This window comes from Mastacembelus armatus, chromosome 15 (genome assembly GCF_900324485.2).
Source record: "Mastacembelus armatus chromosome 15, fMasArm1.2, whole genome shotgun sequence".
NCBI classification, from domain to species: Eukaryota; Metazoa; Chordata; class Actinopteri; order Synbranchiformes; family Mastacembelidae; genus Mastacembelus; species Mastacembelus armatus.
Window position 1 is genome coordinate 9,128,740 of NC_046647.1, and position 19,725 is coordinate 9,148,464.

Genomic DNA, 19,725 nt, shown 5'->3' on the forward strand with positions numbered 1-19,725 from the left:
TGCAACTTAACCTGAGCACATACAATGAACTCAGAAGGGGTTTAATCGAGTCTAAGGACTCAAGACTGGTGTCACCTGCTCCCACGATCACGCCATACCCGCTCTCCTGACGGACAGAGCAATTTTATAATCAAACAACCATTTTAGTGATGGACCCGCCTCCTGGACCGTTCCACCAATCACTTTATGCTGGTTAATCAGCCAACCAATCAAAATGCTTTGACGTCACGGTGGTAGCTGTTTCAGCTGTCTTGACAGACTAAACAGTAATCCTCAGATTTCGGCTGTGACAGCTCTTGGTTTTGGTAATGCTGCTCTGGCTCTTCTATAGCGGCACATTATAGAGATCTGGCGATTTGTTCCTTTCCAAGTTTTCCATGATAATTTCGCCGGACTGTCTAACAAAGTGACGTTAGCTACTCGCTCCGGCTAACTTATCGACCGGTAACAGCCCAACTGCCAGCTGGACCACGGAGCCTGTTAGCCTGTTAGCCCAGGACCCTTTGTCTTTACCAGCAACTTAGCTAACAGGCGTTGTTTTGTTTTTTTCAAGCACCGGCATTTGTTGTTTTAATTTTTTTTTCGTCTGACAAGTGTTAAGGAAACCAAGATAGGCGGCTTGGGAACCAAGATGTCGAACCGAGTGGTGTGCAGAGAAGCAAGTCACGCCGGGAGCTGGTACTCTGCTTCGGGTAACTGTCAGCACCGTCAGCGTTAGCACACTCTAGCACACTCACTGGATGCTAGCTGGCTGTTTTTTTTCTCATGACACTGGGCTTCATCGCATTTACCGATTGTATACAGCCTTCCTACTATCGAAGGAGAAAACAGTCAGATTCATACCACGGCGAAGGATGGGAGCTAACATTGGGGCTGTAACGCTAATCCAGCTCAGCAGAAGTCGGCTAGCTAACATTTAGCTGGTGTTATCCCGTTTCGTGCTCGGCTGGTCTGAGCTTAGTCAGCACCTCCTCCTCGGATGGTCCATTGAAATGTTTCAAAACAAACAAACATCTCCTGCTCAGCAGTTCTGACAAGCAATCACAGTTATGAACTCAGCACTGGCTTACCTGGCTAATATTTCACAACTTCTCGGCCTGTCTGCTTTATAGCTCGATAATACAACCCCCCCCCCGTCCCCGACACAGCCTGTCAGCGACTATTTTTCGCTTAAGATGTTGGTATTTCTGTGCTTTTGTTATTACACGACCCTGCGTCGACAAAATGAAGTGCGTTAATGTTTCTCGCCCTGGAACAAAAGATCAGGTAGGGCAGGGCAGAAAACTGAAGGCTCATGTTGCACCCCTTCCCCCATTTCACTAGCTAGCAGATAACTTAGTTTCTTTCTGTTAAACCTTGCAGGCCTGTTTATCCTCTGCTCTACTGCACTGTTGGTAACAACAGCACAGAAGTTAAACATAATCGATAGTTTATATTGAGTATGAACTATAATATACAACCGATATCTTTTACAAACCTGTTATACCGGTTTGTTTCAGACAGACTTAATTATATAAGTCAGACTTGATTGATGTTGAAATAACGTTAGCAGCTGTAGACACTGGTAGTGTATAGTCAGCAACGGTACTTTTATTATTACTGTTTAACTTGGATCAACTTGGACACATGTTCCAGTCGACTAACTCTGAAAGTGTTTTACTGAAAGGTTTAGTAGATTATAAAACATTGTCAAGAGCTGTATTAAATAGAATCAGAGATGGATTGTTATGTGTATGGATTATGCAGTAGATATAATAAAGCTTATTCTAGTTTGTCTCCATTTCTCACCCAAAATAACATAACACTTACTGAGAAGGTTAAATTAGCCACTCTGGCCACATTTGGGATTCACCGTAACGGGATTGTTATAGTGACATATTGCTTGTAGCTTTCCTGAATCTATCAAATTTTGTTTATCTTGATCAGACGGTTTATGTTTTTGGTTTTATTTACAGGAAAGCACAAAGAGAGCAGTGCAAGTTGGTGACTTTCCTGTAATCCGGTGCTTAGGAGTCAAATGAATCTGTAATTATTTTGTTTTTTGTTTCCAATTCTCTCTGTTCAGGATCCCAGCTGAATGCACAACTAGAGGGCTGGCTGTCCCAAGCACAGTCCACCATCAGACCTGCTAGAGCCATCATAGCACCGTAAGCACACAGTTGGGAGAAGCATTCCTTAACCTGTCAAATGGTACCTGTGATGGCATTTGATTGTAATTTGACTTTTGTTTGCAGGCATGCTGGTTATACCTACTGTGGTGCTTGTGCAGCACATGCCTATAAGCAGGTTGATCCCTCTATTACGTAAGTCATTCAGTTTCCTATTTCGGTAAAATATTCAAGAAAATCCCTTGTATTCTTATTGTACATCGCTCTCTACAGATTTTAATTTGGATAGTACAGCACAGATAAAGTCCTGTTGTCCTTCAGTCGTAGGGTGTTCATCCTGGGACCTTCTCACCATGTGCCCCTCTCTCGCTGTGCCCTGTCACCTGCAGACATCTATAGAACACCTCTCTATGACCTGAGAATCGATGAGAAGGGTATTCACTGTTTTCACTCATGACATTGTAATTTCTCCTTTATGTGTGTTTGTTTGTCACTCAGTTACACGTGTTAACAAATTAACTGTTTTAATTATTTAGAGGGTATTTAAAGGATGATGTGTGGGAGTAACATAACCACTGTCTGGATTGCACATTAGGCTTGTTAAATTTTGAAATTAATGCATGTTTCGTGCCAGAAAACTCAAGAGAGCGCATTTCTTCAGATATTCTCGAGCACCTTATCTAACAGGAAAAAGTAAAGCAAGCAGAGAGCTTGTAGTATAGCCTGAACAGAGTGTTAACAAGTGGACCATCAAGCAGTCCTGGAAGGTGATTCCCTTTTAGTCACCCTCCAGGCACCAGACAGGTTTTGTTTTGCAAGGCACTTGTCAGGATTCCCAGGTTAAATGAACTCCAAAAATTCTTAATCAGTAGGGGTGTTCTTGGTCAAACATGCACCAATTAAACTGAAACTCAATTCTGTTTTGCAGTTTATGCTGATCTCTGGAAAACTGGGTTGTTTGAGCGGATGAGTCTACAGACAGATGAAGATGAGCACAGTATTGAAATGCACTTGCCTTACACTGCTAAAGCCATGGAGAGGTAATGTACACAGGAGCAATGGTCGTTTTACTACAGAAGGTTGAAGCTCTTTCTTAACAGTTATTTATAAAGTGTGAACATTAGATTTGTTCTTTTTTTCATTGCCAAAGCAACACTGATGCAGGGACACTTTCAAAGTATGACATGAATAACTAATGCAGCCTTCTATTATCTTGACATTTTCTTGGTTCAGAAAAGCAGGGATCAGGTGGGATGAAGTGGCTCGTTTGCATGAGCTTAACACATTTTCTTCAGAAGAGTTGATGGGTGCTTTAACTGTATTGGTGTAGCTTATTTCTATCCATGCCTATTCAACAGCAATGTGCAGTTATTGATTTAAAGTTGTTAATTTCAAAAATGTCACGTTGCAGCCACAAAGATGAGTTTAGCATTGTCCCTGTGCTCGTGGGTGCCCTGAGTGAATCTAAGGAGCAGGAATATGGGAAGCTACTCAGCAAGTACCTGGCAGACCCTTCCAATCTTTTTATCATCTCATCTGACTTCTGCCACTGGGGTAGGTTATCCTGTCATTAAATGTAAAGGTTTGTGATCTCTGGGTAGTTCAGACCTAAATGTCATAAATGCATCATGACTGTATCCATGCTTTATACTGATGCCCATCTGTCCTGTGAAGGTCAGCGGTTCCGCTACACATACTACGATGAATCTCAAGGGGAGATCTACAGGTCTATTGAGCATCTTGATAAAATGGTAACCATTGAGATTCAAGTGTGAAATCGCTTATGGAGAAAAAAAAAAAAAATACATATATATAAACAAAACATTTTCATTACCATCAGCCACATCCATAACTGTCATGGAACTGAAATCTATATTAAATAGACATTAATGTCTTGATGAGCCAGTAGTATTTTGAAAACCTTCTGCATTCACTGTGATTACTTATTTCACCTACAATCTTTCTTCAGTTGTGCTCATGACGTTTTTCTTGAACATAGGGCATACAGGAGTTACAGCTGTTTTAGTACAGTGTGGGGAAAAAACCTTTTTAACCAATCATAAAATGAACTGTATCATCATAACTCATATCATCATATCGCATAAAAGTCTTAAGGCTTCAGTTACACTTTTTTTTTCTTTACTTTTGAAGGGGATGGGCATTATAGAGCAGCTGGATCCCATGTCTTTCACCAATTACTTGAAGAAGTACCGCAACACCATCTGTGGTCGTCATCCAATTGGAGTGCTGCTAAATGTAAGTATCACAGCAGAACAGACTCACCAGGTGTGTCAGTATTTAACTTCGTGTAGATGTGATAAAGGCAGGTCAGCTAAAGCTGCACATCCCAAATAAAGAAACAGCATCCTCACCACTTGGTGATCTGTACATGAAAATTACGAAACAGGATTGTACAGTAGAGCAGAACAGTAATGGGATATTAATTCTGATAAGAGATCAGAGTCATTTTAATCTGTAAACCCACACTCTTAATGCTGTTAATAATCTTTGGTTTTGTAACAGTTGGTAGTAAGCTTGATGGGTCTGGCCTGTTGAAAGATATGATGGGACAATCACTGTTTTGGGGCGCTTGTTTAGCAAATGAAAATGAGACACTATCCTTACACTCTCTGAGGGTCAACCCTCTTAGTATGCGGTATGGTTTGAATCAGTAACTGAATGGATGTTACTGTTTTGCAGGCTGTGGCTGAGCTGAGGAAGTCTGGTTTAGAAATGAACTTCACTTTCCTAAACTATGCCCAGTCGAGTGAGTGCAGGAACTGGCAGGACAGCTCTGTGAGTTACGCTGCCGGGGCACTCGTCGTTCATTGAGGTCGACTTTCACAGGGGGGCCACTGCAGCACTGCTGCCCTGTCCTTATTATCTGTCGCCATAACCTGACCCAGACACCCTCCCCCCTCACCTTACTCCCACTTACACCCACTATTTGCAGGAAGGACCTAGACCTAGACAGTCAAAGCCAATATAGTCTCTCTGTCTCTCCCTCAGCTCTTCGCCTTTCTCCACCCTCCTCTCAATTTGAAGTGTGTCAGAGCTTTTGGTTGAAACATTTTTGCTTGAAGTGCAGTTTTAAGATTATGTAGGAGCGAATGGTTTGAGGAGGTTCAGTTAGGCTTGGAATAAATGTTGGGAGGGGAAAACTTATTTGCATTTTTGTAAGGACTATGGTTGTCCTATTAGTCCCCTTACTGTTTTCATGACAAACAATAGATTTGAGTTGTAATAACACAATCTTTACATTTGGACTCATGTAATTTGCCTCAGAAAAGGAATGAAAATAAAGGTGCAGATATTAATGGATAATGCTGAAATGTTGCCAGATGAAGATGCTATGAGTGTTTTCACTGACTGCTTTAAGCTACATACAACTTAAATTTTGAAAATGGTGTCATAGATAATTACTACCATTGCTCAACATATGTTGTAATTGTTAACAAAGGGCTGCGCTCTACAAAGCTCGTTAACCCCCTGTACAAAACCAAATACATGATTACTCTATTATTAGTTTATTAAATATTATCTTTTTCATATGTTATTCCCTAGTTTTTTTTGTTTGTTTGTTTGTTTGTTTTTTGTTTTTTTAGTTGTGATGGTTATTTACGCAAGTAGTGTTCAGGTTTCAACAAAAGCAGTGTTGTCAGTTTAGCTCTAAAACCAGCACCATGCTTTGCCCCGTTAAAATTAGTGTGCAATCAGTGTGTGACACTGCTCCCAGATTCCAATTTTATGCTTGTTGCATTACAGATGTATTTTACTGGGGCCACACTGCAGATTTGGGTGCTACAAACATGTAATCAAAGCTGGATATTGTGTAAATGACTTCAACACTGAAACCTCTAGTCTTTGTTTACACTGCCACCTTGAATCTTTGTAGTTGTTGAATTGTCAGTATAGGTGACTTGAGCAAAGTATTTTTTCTTTTTTTGATGGACTGTTTTTGATTTTTTTTGTTACACATCCAGTTTTGTAAGAACAACAAAGCTTTTGTTTTGGGCTGAACAAAGTAGTGAATTGGTTAATGCCTAGGTAGTATGTTACTGTATAATAGATATACAGTATGATACACTAGGTAGTTATTAGGTTTGTTGGTTCTCAGTGTATGCAAATTCACTTCAAAATGACTCCTAAGGCAATAAGAGCATCGTTTAACAATTGGCTAAAACACAATCAGCTTTAAGATCAGAATAAAGTCATGATGCTTCGCTGAAGGTCTAGAAATCTAAAAATGTTGCTCACTGCAAAACAAAACCTGAATAATCTGATGATTCACAGTGGCAGTATAGGTTTTCAGTGACATTATGATTTAGGCTGCACACATCTATACTTTCCTGTTGTTTGAGATTTGAACATTGTCCATCACTGACTGACTTTTGCTGCTGAAAGCAAGTATTACCTTTGAAATGATCCAGTCCTTTAACATTGGTCCTTCTCTTTCACCACCATAAGAGGCTTCGCACTTGGCATTAAGCTACAAGATCTGGTGAACCAAGTGGGCACAGACTGAAAGATGAATCCCCAGACTCACTTGACCTCTGACATTAATTTAAGGGAAACTAGGAAAGCATGACACACTGTGCTCTTGTGCCTTTTATCACTGTTGCACATATACATATAGGGCATATTTTCACTTTTAGTCTTATTTTAGAATTTGTACTTTTGAGTTTTTGTTTTTCCACATGTATCCTCCCCCTTATCTCCAGCTCACCCAGCACTCCACAGATGTGTGACCTGTCCCTCATGTGTTGGTCTAAATGGCACCAACTGTTACCTTCTTTCTCCAGCAGGGGGTGGTGTTCTGTTTTCTCCACCTCACCTCATTCCTGTAGAGAGAGACAAAAGGCTGAACCTCAACACTGTTCATTTTCTGTTTCTGGATCTTTGTTGATCTTTTTTTGAAATGGTTTTTATATTATAAGTTTTTTTTCTTGCTTAAATAATGGGAACTTACACTTCACAAACCTAAAATATACTACTTAACTACTCCCTAAATGGAGTTTTTTTGATCTCAGGTTCCACTGACAAAGCATCCCAGAAGGCTCTTCAAATAAGGCCGAGGATTCATGTTACAAAACAAGTAAAATGTAATGAAAAGCCCCTTGTTCTGGTGTCTTGTTCTTTGTGTATTTACAGTCACACAAAATACTGACTTGGTATGGATTCATCACTTTTATTTTGCACACTGTTGAGCCACTTATGCAGACACCCTGGATAGAATTAATATCTATGACTATGTTTACCCAGCTTCAGTTTACATTTAGGCATGCCACCTGCAGAGGGAGCCAAGTGATTGGAGCAGTATAGTAAAATCAACACCGTTCCTTTAGTTAAGGAGCTGAAACTGTCCAGATGATGTTGTATATACAACAAGAACACTCTTAGCTGTGGCTTTTATTAGTATATTAGTTACACCTATCGAAAATTGATACAGTCTAATAAAATGATGGTGACATAGATACCTTCATCAAAATTATCATGTTCAGTTTTTGGAACAGCAAAGCTGAATCAACACCTTTGAGAGCTGCAAGCTAAAGTTAAAAAATATTGTAGCTGAGAAGTTGGTGACTTCATACATGTTTGTCAAACACAACTACACTGTAAACCCAGATAAGTTGATTGTACTTAAACCATTTGAGGCAATCACTTGCCTCAAATGGTTTAAGTAATCGACAGTCAAAAAAGTTAATTTAAGTATAGTCAACTTAAATGCAAAACAGTCGGAACGTAATATTTTTAAGTCATATACACTTAAATGGTTTAAGTAATCTACAGTCAAAAATTAATTTAAGTAGAGTCAACTTTAATGCAAAATAGTGAAAACTTAATATTTTAAGTCAAATACACTTAAAACTATATTTGTATTAAAATAAATGGGATAGGAAACTTCCAATTCAATGACCATACAACGCAGTACATTTTTTTTCAATTTTATTGAAACACAACAAAGCAACAAATATTGATAATGATGCTCTTCGTGAACTATGAGATCTAAAACCAGTTTTCAAACACAAGCTTTAAACCAAAAACAGTAAGAACTGGTTATCAAATTATCAAAATGTTTTGTGTGTTTTTTTTCCCACCAGTCACTACAGTATATTCTTCCTTTTTGCTGCAGATGTTTTCTCTCACAATCACTTTGAAATACCCAACTAGTAGTAGGTCCTATGTGACCTGTCTTCATCTTGAAAATTTCCATCAAGCTTGGACACAAGCCATCAAGCACACCAAAGAATTCCTCTTAAAGGTTTCTTCCAACAACCCTGTTAAACTCCAAGTAAACCTGAAAAATGCAAAACAAGCCAAATTTTGTCATACAGGCAAAGTTACTTATAACACAAATGAACCTCTCTGAACATGTTGTCCAAGTATCTATTGTATGTAAGAAAAAACACATATTCAAAGGAAACTTCCACAAACCTGGCTTTCTGTGAAAAGGGCTGGCCAGCGTCGGACCATCTGGCTAATGTCAGGCTCATCCTTTATATCCTCATCTCTTCTAAGGGCAAAAGTGATGTCCATGTTCGTTCTAAAAAAAGAATCATTTGTTTGTTTTTTTTTTAACTATTGTTGCCAAATCTTATGTGGAACAACATAAGTTGAGAGCTACTGTTTGTATGCTGGAGTTAACTAACTAGAAACATTTCAGTGGTTTCTAATTTGTAATACTTGAACATAGAAAACAACTCACCAAGTTCACCAAGAAAATGGCATCTTCTTAACTGCAGTCAACTGCTGATTACAATAGTCCAAACTCATGAAAAACTGAAAAATGCAAATTACATTTTTTTCAACAGCATGTTACTGCAGATAACTCCCAGGCAGAAAACATGTTCATCAAAGGAGGAGGTAAATTGCAGATAAGACCCAATTTACTTCTTGAAAATAAGAAAAAAGATATTTTCTCGGGATCCACCAAGAAGCAAGCCCAGACTAGTCTTGAGTCTTGAACCAACTGAATGAAAACAGGGGTGTGGCCGTGGGTAAAACTTGATAGTTTAAGTTTGTTAAACTTACAAAAATGAGTACACCTAGTGATTGTCTCATATACTCATACTATTTAAGTAATAAATAGTAATAATGCGATAAAACAAATTTTTTTAAGTGACATTTACTCAAACTGTTTGCATAGAAACAACTTTTGGGTTAACAGTGTAGTTTAATTCTGGTATTATGCACAGTTCACAAAATGGAGGTTATTTCAGAAACATCAGTTTATCAATAATGTTTTTAGTAAATCATTAGGAGAAGACAATCACATTGATGAACTTATTGTAAAATGATTGAGTTTCTCCCTGAGGTACCATCCACTCTTTTAGAACGAGCAGAACCCTATTAAAGTCAAAGCGTCACCATCTTTAGTCATATACTTATAGTAAAATGTAAGAAACAGCTGCGTTATTTGAGATTAATGCAGATGTTGCTGTGTGTGTCTGTAAACAGAATGCACAAGCAGATGAGGTGTGCAGCAAGGGACTTTAGAAGAATTCAGACCGGAACAAATTTCTAGCAGCTGACTTCCTGCTGATTATGATTCTCTATATAATTAAGCTCAATCATGCTGTACTTTTGGGAAATTCAGGAATTTAACATCAGCTCTTATTTCTTGAGATGGAACTGATAATTATTGTTTGTACACACATGATTAAAAAAGGTAGTGCTCTCTTGTTTCAGTTGGGAGGAGTCAGAGGCTGTCCAGGATCATTTTAACTTTATACACACTTGGTGTTTGAGAAGAAAGGATCACGGTAACACTGGTAGCGCTGAGGCACAGACTTGCGTGATGTACTGCTTTGGAGACCTAGTCAACTATCTCAGCTTGGGCTTCATTGTGCTGGGACTTCTGCACGTAGTCTTTCACAGGAAGGCACAGGCCAGCTATGGACGTCACATGCGATTCTCACCTACAGTGAGGACAGTACCAGCCAAAGTGGCCTGGTTCCTCCAGGAGATGCCAGCTTTCCTGATCCCCCTACTTTTACTGCTCATCTCGGGTAAACCCTTCAGTATGGGGACGTACCTGCTGCTTGGGACCTTTTGCATACACTACTTTCAAAGGTAAATACAAATACAGAAGCCTGGTTTGGTGCTGTTTTATGTGTATGTGAATGGAAGTGTGAAGGAGATAAATGATAAAAGAAGTTGTGTGCATGAAGGTGTACTGTCTCAGTTACCAAACACAAGCAAAGGTTAAACTGCCACCAGGACAGGTTTTTCTTTCTTTGGTTTTGTGTTATTTGAACATGTTACTTGTCAAACTGGTTTGATGAGATAACCTAACCAGTGACGCATGAGATAATGCTTGCAGCCCATTACCTTAAAAAAAAAAAAGTTGTACTGGCCCAATTTATTATTTTATGACTATAGCTATAGTTACTATATATTATACTGTATGTTCTCAGACACTTTGTAAGTGAAAAAAGTTCCAAATTAGAAATCCATTTCCAGATGGAGTCATAAGAGTTTGAAAAAGCAGACATCCTGTTAGACTCTTGAAGATTTAACACTGTGAGGAATGTGTTCATAACCATCCATGAACAGTGAAGCCTTTTTTTTTTTTTTTGCCTGTACTTAAATACTCAGCTCAAAGTCATTTTACACACTTCCTTCACCTGGTTGTAAAACACATTTTCCAATATTATTCTCCTTTTTCCACCTACTACAGGATATTTGTCTTTTCCCTACTGACCAGAGGAAGACCTTTCCCACTGCATGTGATGCTGGCAGCAGGATTGTTCTGCTGCGTGAATGCTTTCCTTCATGGACACTACCTGCTGCACTGTGCCCACTTTGATGATGAGTGGTCAGCTGACTATCGCTTTAAGACCGGTAGGAGCAATAATCATCATTTCCTAAATTGATGAAACCCTTGAAGAACTGCAAGCGTTTTGTACACATCATTTAATGTCAACATTTAAAAGGATTTACTTTTCCATAATATACAACTAAGAATTTCTTTTAGGTTTACTACTGTTTTACGTTGGCATGGCCATCAATATACACAGCGACTACATTCTCCGCAACCTGAGGAAACCTGGGGAAATCATTTACAAGATTCCGACAGGTAGTAAACATAGATTACACATGAACAATATTTCCACTTTGTGCTCAGTGACCAATGGCCTTCCTTTTATTCTCCGGCAGGAGGCCTGTTTGAATATGTGTCTGGTGCCAACTACTTAGGAGAGATCGTGGAGTGGTGTGGCTATGCTATGGCCACCTGGTCTTTTCCTGCCATGTCGTTAGCTGTGTTCAGCCTGTGTTTCATTGGACCAAGAGCCTATTATCATCACAGGTGCCTAAAACATTCATGAAAAGCTAAGCAGCCCCGACGTAGTGCATGAGTATTCATCTGTCAAAACCTCTAGAATTACTTCATATGCTATTTTTGCGTGTGGTAGCTCTTATCTTCTGCTCCTCTGTTACAGATTTTACCAGGAGAAATTCAAAGAATATCCCAAGTCACGAAAAGCTTTGATTCCTTTCATTTTCTGAGAGAAAAAGAACTGCCATCTTGTAAGAGCAGCTAAAAACCAATAACAGACAACACAAGCTATACAAACTGCTTCAGAACAGTAAGACGCTGATAGAATAAGTGACTGCACCTAGCAAGACTGTGACAAGAGACAAGAAAAAAATATTTTTTATATATCAACTAAAAGTAGAAACTGTGTAAACTAAATACACAGACACATACACAAACAGCTCCTTTTTCACTAGGCATGGTGTGTGTGACTGCCTGGTGGAACATTTGATTGCTTAAGGTAAGCCTTTGATATTTCACATCTGTTAGGTATTGAGTTTATTTTACAGCAATATGCTGGTTCTGGATGTAGCACAGTGTGAAAAAATTAAAAAAGTTTCTCATTAGTTTCACCCATTGTCTGGGTGAAAATTAGTCAGTTGCTGGTAGTTTTCGAGGTTATGTGGGCAAACCTGCAGCACCTCCCAGACAGAAATTTTGTAATAGTTAAGGCAGATAATTTGCCCTGCATAATTCCTATTTGACTCATTAAATATGTATACCCTCTAAGTCATTTAAAGGTCCTGTTAAAGTGGTTGGATGGGTAGGTGAGATTGCTGGTGAATTAAAAATGCTGCACTGTGTGGATGGGCTGTAAAGCCTACAAAATTCACAAAAAGCTGATACAGTAGAAATCAGCATCTGTATCATTGCTTACAAATAAGTCTGAAGAAAGAGGAAAATCTCCAGCAACTGAGCATAAACAAGACGTCCACTGACTACGATGCCTTTGAAAAATTACAAATACAATTGATTTGTTATTTTAATCAACACAAACCAGAATCCCACACTAAACAAAATGCATATTTTCTAGTTCACATCTTGAATTATATATCTTACATCTAGTGCAAGATTAGCAGTTTCTACAGCCACTTGAAATGCATTGAGTTTAGCTGTGAAGGAGTCCAGCACACAAGGCTGAAGAATAGTGTCTCTAGACAATGGTGCAGGTGCAAACTCTGTGTATTTAGTGTTTATATAAGTCCACTTTTTGCTTGAGCTAGTTTGCACCAGTCCACAGCCACAGAAGGCAAAGCTATCCTCCATCTGTTCTTTCATAACATCTGCAGAGAGAGTCCAGTGGTGAGCATGAGTCAGATCAACTAAAGAATTCCCATTGTTGTGCTCCAGTGCTGTGACTACAGACTCCAGAGAGCAGCAGAACCCTTCCACGCCAATGAGGTACTCTGTCTGGGAACACCCTAATGCCGATGCTATTTCTGTGACTTCATTCATGCTCTAAGATGCAAATAAAACACAATTAAAAATGAAATAATATTAAATATATTCATAAAATTTGACTGGTTTAGTACTACATTTTCGATCTTACCTCATGTCTGATGTATGCAGCTAAGTGGGTCTCAGTGCAGCCGCCTCCAAGTAATGCAAATGGTTCCCTCAGGGTGAGCCTTAGCACATGTTCTGTCTTCTGGCAAACCACCTTTAACATTCAGAGCTAGAAATTAACACAGCTGTTCGTCTGTCATATTTGTTTCCTGTTACATTGACATTCCAAGCTAATTTATGCATCTAAAAGTATTTTTAAGTGTTTTAAAATGTTTAGAAATATCTGATGCCAGCTGATGGACTGTTTTATAAAAGGTACTGCAGTAGAACTGAATCTGCGAAAGGCTCTCAGTTTCATAGGGCCATAAATTATTAATCATTTCTGCTTAACTGAATAATACAGTATACAGTGAAGACTGTAAATCTGCAGGAGCGAGACCCATTGCATGTCATAAGTTCAATCTAAAATATAATGGTTAAACATTTTAGCTTTCACATCTCTCTCTATATTTCTTAAATCTCAGAAGCCAACAGTACAGTCCCAACACTCCACACTTAATCTTACCTTCAGCTCACTCAACATTGTCTCGTTTCTGTGGCAGAGGATCATTGTGCATATTGCTGACTCCGCATAAGGATGTAAATGCAGCATAGTGTTGGAACCAAACTGCCTTATACTGAGACCTCTCACCTTCCCATAGGCCTTGGCTGGGATTGTGGTATGCAATGTTGCCACAGGTTGAGCACCTATTTGTTTACAGACAGATATGAAAACATCACATTGATATATATATATATAGATATATATATAGATATAAGATATAAAACAGCAGATACTGAACATCACTTTAACAAAGTAATTACAGTTGTAGTTATATGAGTGTAATGACCTTTACCACAAGGTTTGGGTGGTTAGGTAGGTACTTATCTGCTCAACATGAATTTGCAGTGGTAAATCTGCCAATGGGCCCATGTGGAAAGGACATACCTGTCAGCTCAATTAGTGGATCCATGAGACTGATTCCCAGTCTCTCTATTACAACGACACCATGACTCTTGAGGTATTGCTGTAGGACTGGGTGTATGACCTTTTGGCATACAAAAAGCTTCACCTCATCTTTGACCGCCTGTTTGCCGAGCTCCAGGAGCTGATCCAGTATTTGTGAATCGGTGTCTGCACCTGGGTGCACCTCAATCGTCCCATCTCCTAGTTCACAAAGATCTCCAGCAAGAGATGCACTGAACAACACCATAATCAGTGGAGCTGAGTTCAGGTTATCGACCTTGCTGAGGCAAAAGACATCAGTAATGCCCAGCAGTAAACCTGGAAAGACTGCAGAGTGTAGCACAGAATGACCCTCCACAGGCACAGTCACTGTCTTGCCAAGACTGACTGTCCCCGGGTTGTCACAAGGGACCGTGAGCAAAAAAGCCTGGACAGCCAACTTGCTGAGGTGAAGTGTCTCTGACTCTGTCAACACACACGCCGGTTTGCTCGAGATAACACTGCGAGCTAATGTGATCAGGTTGTGGATGCTGCAGAAGTCGAGCTTCACTTTACAACCGCAGTCTTCTCGCTGTAAGTACCTGGTGCACAGACCCAACAGGTGCCTGTTCACCTTGACAGCCACGCTTTCTCTGAGAGCAGACCGCTTTGCTCGCTCAATCAGTGCCAAACAAAACACGGCGGCAAACAGACCACAATCACTAAAACGCGATACGTGGTTGAGGATGGACGTTTTGATCATATTGACAAAAGGCTGTGAGGAGGAAATGGCTGGGAGGAGAACTGAGGAGGTGGAGGTGGTAACCACGTGTCCCCCGATGTTGTTATGGACTTGTTTGAGTCGACCTGTCGGACCAAAACAAGAGCCCAGGAGCTGCCTCAGCAAATGAAGCTTAGCACAAACATCAGCGGTGTCCAGCGGTAGATCTGTACAAACAGAGGGAGCTTTCTTCACGCGTCGAGCCATCACTGTGGACACTATTTACACAGAAAACGGTACTATTCCATCTTCATCCATGGTAAGCACCTACGACTTTCACAGTGAGACTTCCAGCATTGCCCGATCAATATTAAACTAATTTAAAATATATCCTTTATAATGACATTATAAAATAAATCAACCGGTGTTAGTTTGAACTTATATTGAGTCATATAATCACAAAAATAATATCTACATACAATTTAACAGCATAGTTTATCGACATTAATTCAGGCTTTTTCAATATGCATCTCGTTTCCATGGTAGCGGGTAGCGCGTTGGGTCCTAGTGGGGACCTATGCGATTAGGAGTCGCTTTCTGTCGCTGGTCTCGCAAGAAATGGTGGCGGTGTAGACAGATAGTTTACCTTAAAATCCACAGTTGTGTTACTCGGCTGGGTAACGGGACTGTAGAGTTGCTTAGCTGAATAACTTAGTGTTTCCGAGGTAGTTTTACCAAAAAACATCCACCGAAAACTTCCTGCTGGCTTTGGACTACAAACTGCACGACCCTTTCACGCCATTTCCGGTAGGTTTTCGAAACTGTTGGCGGTATGATTTTTATTTTGTTAATTTTATTGTAACTTTAGGGACACAGTGCTAAATCGGACACATTTACGAGTTTGTTGTGTCTTTAATAATTCATTTGCTAATGATGGCTGAGATATGGAGATTTGTTTCTGGGCGATAAACAATTTGTTGTGTAAACAGAAAAGATCGATTAACGTTAAACCCTCATTTTTGTAACGTTATGACAGAAATGCTTTAGTTTCAGTGTTGACACATGAAGACACACAGACCAGGTTTGTACAGTTTGTGTTAACCTGACAGTGTTAACTACACTAGACACACAGCATCACCAGCCTGTACAGTAGACTAACATGAACGTAATGTTACGCTGTTATGTAAAAACGGAATATTGTTTAACTAAACCTGTGGGGGTGCAGGAGAGGGATATAAACTAAATGTCAATATAAACTAAATTAACAGTGGTGCATCATGGGCAGAGGTGTTCATGATAACTCTTATTCATGTGGAAATAAGACATGGGAGTGAAGTTAACTGTGTTTAGTGTGAAAGGTTTCTTTCATTTGTTTATGGAGAAGAATAATTGCAATGCTTTATAATACTGCACATCATTGCTTTTTTATCTCCAAAGTTATCAAGTGCATCTGTTATTTTAGCTCTTTACTTGGCAAGTATGAAGCTAAGTCAACTAAACAAGTTCACAAAATTAATAGTTTTGTTAGTGAATAAAAGGTTATCATTATTATTATTATTAACATTTTTTTTGGTGAGCTGGAGCATCCCTAATACATAGGGCTTTTCTCCCATGATGATGTTCATTTCACCCTTCCAAAGGTTAGTAAGCCTCCACTTGTCCACAAACCACTGAGGTCTGGTAGAAAGGCAGTTTGATTGACACAAGGGGCTGTGTCACAGGTGTTCCACAAGAACAACACCAGGCTGCCTGCGGATGCTCCTGCCTGTTAATCGGCCTAATAAGCTCAGAGATTGTCCGATGTGATGTGATTCTTTGCTGGTCAAAATGGCAATAATCAGCCCGATTAATCTCCAACCGATTAGCTGGTCGACCTCTATTAGAGAGTATGTTAAAGTACTACTTTTTTCAGGTGAAACCACAGATGTGTGGAACTAAGTGATTGCGAAGCTTGCTGCAATGGCTCCTCTCAAATTTGTCATTAAGGTAAGTGCAACACACAGACCCCTGCATTACAGTATTGAATTAAATTAATATAGGCCTACTGTATATTACAGTATTAATTATTAGTATTGTTATATTACAACACATAGGGGAGATTTTATATGTAAGCTTAAAGACACATAACCCTGAATGTTGTGTTTACCCCACCATTTAATGTCTTACTCTGTTTAGATGTTTTTGGTCAAGTTCTGTGTGACTTTAAAGTTTAGATTTTAAATTACATCTGCCCAGAACTTTCTGCAGCAACAGACTTGCCCATGTTACCTTATAAAACCCGGTGCTGCGTTTAACACCTAGTTATGGTAGTTTTAGAAGATACTTAATAAAGGAAATGGGTCTAATAAAAAACAGTACTGTCCACAAGTAAAAATTTACCATCTAAATACTTCATAATTTGGTTCTTCAGTATCTTGTGAACTAGTGCATATGCCTTATGTTGGGAAATATTTTCTTACTAGGCAGAGCAGTTTTTGGGTGCTTTTCATAGACCACAAAGCCTCATGATTACTTTAAACAAAATGTTTTCCACATAAAATGCACACAAGATACTAAAGAATAAGATGAATCTGCATGTGATTAAAGCTTTTCAGCTTTTATTGCCAGTGTTCATGATAAACAACTATGTTTGTGTTGCTGCCCAACAGTAGAACTGCTGCACACAGTACTTCTAGCAAATGGCTTGAGTTAACATGGCCTATGTTAAACAAGTTAAAAGCTGTTGTGTATTTGGGGAAAATATGCAATGCAGGAGTATGTGCTTGTTTCTCCAAAATGTATGCTATTAATATTCTGTTTTTAGGTCTTCTGTGTTGCTCTCAGTCATTGTTTTGCTCTTCTCAGTTGTAAATCCTTTGGCCACTAGAGGGAAGTGCAGTTACACGTTTCACGTGTCTTACCTTCACATCCCGAGGTGGTTATTCATCCTTCAGAACATGTTTTCTGAAATTGCTGATCACCTTTTGCAAATCTTAACCAACTCCCTCCCTGAGAGCCTTTTGCTAATGGACCAAGCAAAGGAAACTCGTTCTATTAAAAAAAAGTTTTTCATCCTCAGTCTGATTCTCTGTCAGGAATAATGCACATCAGATGTTTTTGTTAAGTGCATGGAAAGCCGCTCGTCTTTCTTTTGTTGATGTTTCATTTATTGAGAGTTTTGGACGAAGGCTGCAGACATTTGCACTGATCTCTCACATCCTCCGTAATACCATGTGTGCCTGGTTGACCAGATATTACATTCATTCCCTTTATTTGTTTCATATGCATGCTTGCATACAGGCTACCCCACCATCCCCCTCACTTGGTTGTGGGAGAGTAAAACCCTAGAGGTTCACGGACGGTTCCTTCCCACTGGGCACATAATGATACTGTTGTGTTACTCTGCCTGAGAAAATGCACACAGCCTCTACCATGCTTAAAAAACTAACCACAAACAAGTATGTTAGAAAGGATCAGTCCAAACAATAGCATTCAAGGCGCTACCCTGGGTTCCTCTTTCACAAAAACAAACACCACTTCCATTACGGTTTTAATGAATTAATTAACTTCTAAGAATATTAAAGGAAAAAAAATCTGCAGAGACATTGTTTTCACAAAGACATGTTGCAAACTTTATTTGCTGTCTTTCACAGAGAGCAGTTATGATTTATGTTCTTGGATACCCTATGCTATGTTTACTAGGCTGTTCAGCAGTGTGTTTTACAGTCCTTTCTCCTAAAATATTTTCAAAGTAGCTCCCTCCCTGGCCTGTGGAACAGCAGAAGGTGCTGGTATGCTGCTTTTAAATAGGGTCAGACTATATAGTGACCTGCCACTTCTCAGACCCCCTGAAAAGAGCCCGCAGGTTAAAACACTGATCCACTGAAGCGCTTGCTGTCTGCCAGGACATTACTGCTGCAGAATCCTGCAATCTGCCTTCTATTAGAAACATGCACTGCTGACTTCTAACCATCTAATGTAGTTGGTTTAGGCAGAGACCAAAGTGTTTTTTTAAGAATAAAAACTTTGATATATCACAGAGCAGTTTATTGTCGGAGGTTTATGTGCTGTTTAGTGTTGTTGTCACTGCAGATGAGCTCATATCAGACCACACATCATGCCTCTGTACAAAGTCATGGCAGTCTGATTGGAAACATTTTGACACTTTCCAACTTGGGAAATCTTTCACAAGAGAAGGTGACATGGGTAAAGAAAAACCTCCTTTCATCTCAGCACCAGCCTGCATTGCTGTAGAGAATTCACATTTCCTAATGAGGCCAACATTTCTTAGCCTGCTATTTCTGTCTATCTACCAATTTCTCAAGGATGTGACTGACTGAGTTTTGTTTGCCGAGTGTTACCTGGAGATATTCCTGTCTGTTCTTGCTGCTGGAATTCCACTCCTGGGTTGTGTCTCTTTTTTACTATCCAATAAAGAGGACTCAGGTGTGCTAACATTCACCTGAATGAAGGGAGCTTTGCACACAAAACAATTCTGCACGGTCTCTATAAATAACATTCACTTCACTAATATTCAGGTCTCAGGCTTCACTCAGTATTTGGCAGTTTGAAAAACTAGGAAAGAGAAGTGCCTTTTTTTAAAGAGGGAACCAGGTGACTGACAACACAGAGAGCTGGGAATGAGGTAAATAATGCCTGAGAGCAAGTTTGTCCCACCCATAGATCTAAAGAGCTCCCCTGGGTTCTTTGCAGAAAGAGAGAGGGAGAAAGTCAGAAAAAGAGAGAGACAAAGGGAAAATAGGAGAAGTTTTATGGAGTGAGATCGCATCTGCTGCCCCTTCTCTCCCAGTGTAAACATCTGTGGCTGGTTAGTGTTAGCCTCTGAGCTAAGTGCAGTCCGAGAAGGTCTGGTTCTTATATGCTGCGATAGCAGTGGCAAAGGGCAGCGAGGTGGGGAGGCGGGTGAAGCTGTTCATAGAGTTTGGGCCCCGTGCCCAAGTTGGAGCAGCACAGGCAGGAGGATAGAGAGCTGGTTCTGAGAGAGAGATAAGGGAAGGTAGAGAGTGTTTTGGGAACTGAGATTGATATAGAGCAGAGTTCTAAAGACCAGAAAAGGAAAAAAAACTCAATGACTTTGAGTCAGGAT

At 39.7% G+C, this 19,725-nt stretch overlaps 4 protein-coding genes and 1 long non-coding RNA gene across 6 annotated transcripts in view; 3 read left to right on the forward strand and 2 right to left on the reverse strand.

The window, feature by feature from the left end:
- Positions 1 to 230: 230 nt before the first annotated feature.
- memo1 (mediator of cell motility 1) lies at positions 231 to 5,664 on the forward strand. The gene is made up of 9 exons (XM_026309970.2): positions 231 to 692; positions 2,066 to 2,147; positions 2,235 to 2,303; positions 2,430 to 2,542; positions 3,037 to 3,148; positions 3,520 to 3,662; positions 3,783 to 3,859; positions 4,260 to 4,364; positions 4,809 to 5,664. The coding sequence occupies exons 1-9, from the start codon at positions 632 to 634 to the stop codon at positions 4,938 to 4,940; spliced, it is 894 nt and encodes a 297-aa protein (XP_026165755.1). The 5' UTR covers positions 231 to 631; the 3' UTR covers positions 4,941 to 5,664.
- A 2,245-nt stretch (positions 5,665 to 7,909) lies between these two features.
- Positions 7,910 to 9,064, reverse strand: LOC113132047 (uncharacterized). The gene is made up of 3 exons (XR_003295863.1): positions 8,815 to 9,064; positions 8,544 to 8,652; positions 7,910 to 8,406 (listed from the first exon to the last, which is right to left on the reverse strand). It is a non-coding gene; the product is annotated as an uncharacterized LOC113132047 (long non-coding RNA).
- A 745-nt stretch (positions 9,065 to 9,809) lies between these two features.
- Positions 9,810 to 11,746, forward strand: srd5a2b (steroid-5-alpha-reductase, alpha polypeptide 2b). Its single transcript, XM_026309873.2, has 5 exons — positions 9,810 to 10,181; positions 10,789 to 10,952; positions 11,086 to 11,187; positions 11,268 to 11,418; positions 11,552 to 11,746. The coding sequence occupies exons 1-5, from the start codon at positions 9,907 to 9,909 to the stop codon at positions 11,616 to 11,618; spliced, it is 759 nt and encodes a 252-aa protein (XP_026165658.1). The 5' UTR covers positions 9,810 to 9,906; the 3' UTR covers positions 11,619 to 11,746.
- Positions 11,747 to 12,456: 710 nt separating this feature from the next.
- Positions 12,457 to 14,974, reverse strand: mkks (MKKS centrosomal shuttling protein). Its single transcript, XM_026309870.2, has 4 exons — positions 13,922 to 14,974; positions 13,499 to 13,680; positions 12,977 to 13,087; positions 12,457 to 12,885 (listed from the first exon to the last, which is right to left on the reverse strand). The coding sequence occupies exons 1-4, from the start codon at positions 14,904 to 14,906 to the stop codon at positions 12,457 to 12,459; spliced, it is 1,707 nt and encodes a 568-aa protein (XP_026165655.1). The 5' UTR covers positions 14,907 to 14,974.
- Positions 14,938 to 19,725, forward strand: part of slx4ip (SLX4 interacting protein) — a 29,508-nt gene continuing 24,720 nt past the window's right edge. The window contains exons 1-2 of one of the 2 annotated variants that reach the window (XM_026309872.1): positions 14,938 to 14,958; positions 16,552 to 16,625. In XM_026309872.1, the coding sequence (XP_026165657.1) occupies positions 16,599 to 16,625 (27 nt within the window). In that variant the 5' untranslated portion in view covers positions 14,938 to 14,958; positions 16,552 to 16,598. Of the gene's footprint in view, positions 14,959 to 15,238; positions 15,447 to 16,551; positions 16,626 to 19,725 lie in introns of those variants that run through there. The other variant, XM_026309871.1, reaches the window with a different exon arrangement.

Coding starts and splice junctions, on each gene's coding strand:
- mkks (XM_026309870.2), bottom strand. CDS start 14,906: ATGGCTCGACGCGTGAAGAAAGCTCCCTCTGTTTGTACAGATCTACCG. Junction 13,088..13,498: donor CAATGTTGAGTGAGCTGAAG/GTAAGATTAAGT, acceptor TGAATGTTAAAG/GTGGTTTGCCAGAAGACAGA. Junction 12,886..12,976: donor CTGCATACATCAGACATGAG/GTAAGATCGAAA, acceptor TTTGCATCTTAG/AGCATGAATGAAGTCACAGA.
- srd5a2b (XM_026309873.2), top strand. CDS start 9,907: ATGTACTGCTTTGGAGACCTAGTCAACTATCTCAGCTTGGGCTTCATT. Junction 10,953..11,085: donor TGACTATCGCTTTAAGACCG/GTAGGAGCAATA, acceptor AATTTCTTTTAG/GTTTACTACTGTTTTACGTT. Junction 11,188..11,267: donor CATTTACAAGATTCCGACAG/GTAGTAAACATA, acceptor ATTCTCCGGCAG/GAGGCCTGTTTGAATATGTG.
- memo1 (XM_026309970.2), top strand. CDS start 632: ATGTCGAACCGAGTGGTGTGCAGAGAAGCAAGTCACGCCGGGAGCTGG. Junction 693..2,065: donor GAGCTGGTACTCTGCTTCGG/GTAACTGTCAGC, acceptor CTCTCTGTTCAG/GATCCCAGCTGAATGCACAA. Junction 2,543..3,036: donor CCTGAGAATCGATGAGAAGG/GTATTCACTGTT, acceptor TCTGTTTTGCAG/TTTATGCTGATCTCTGGAAA.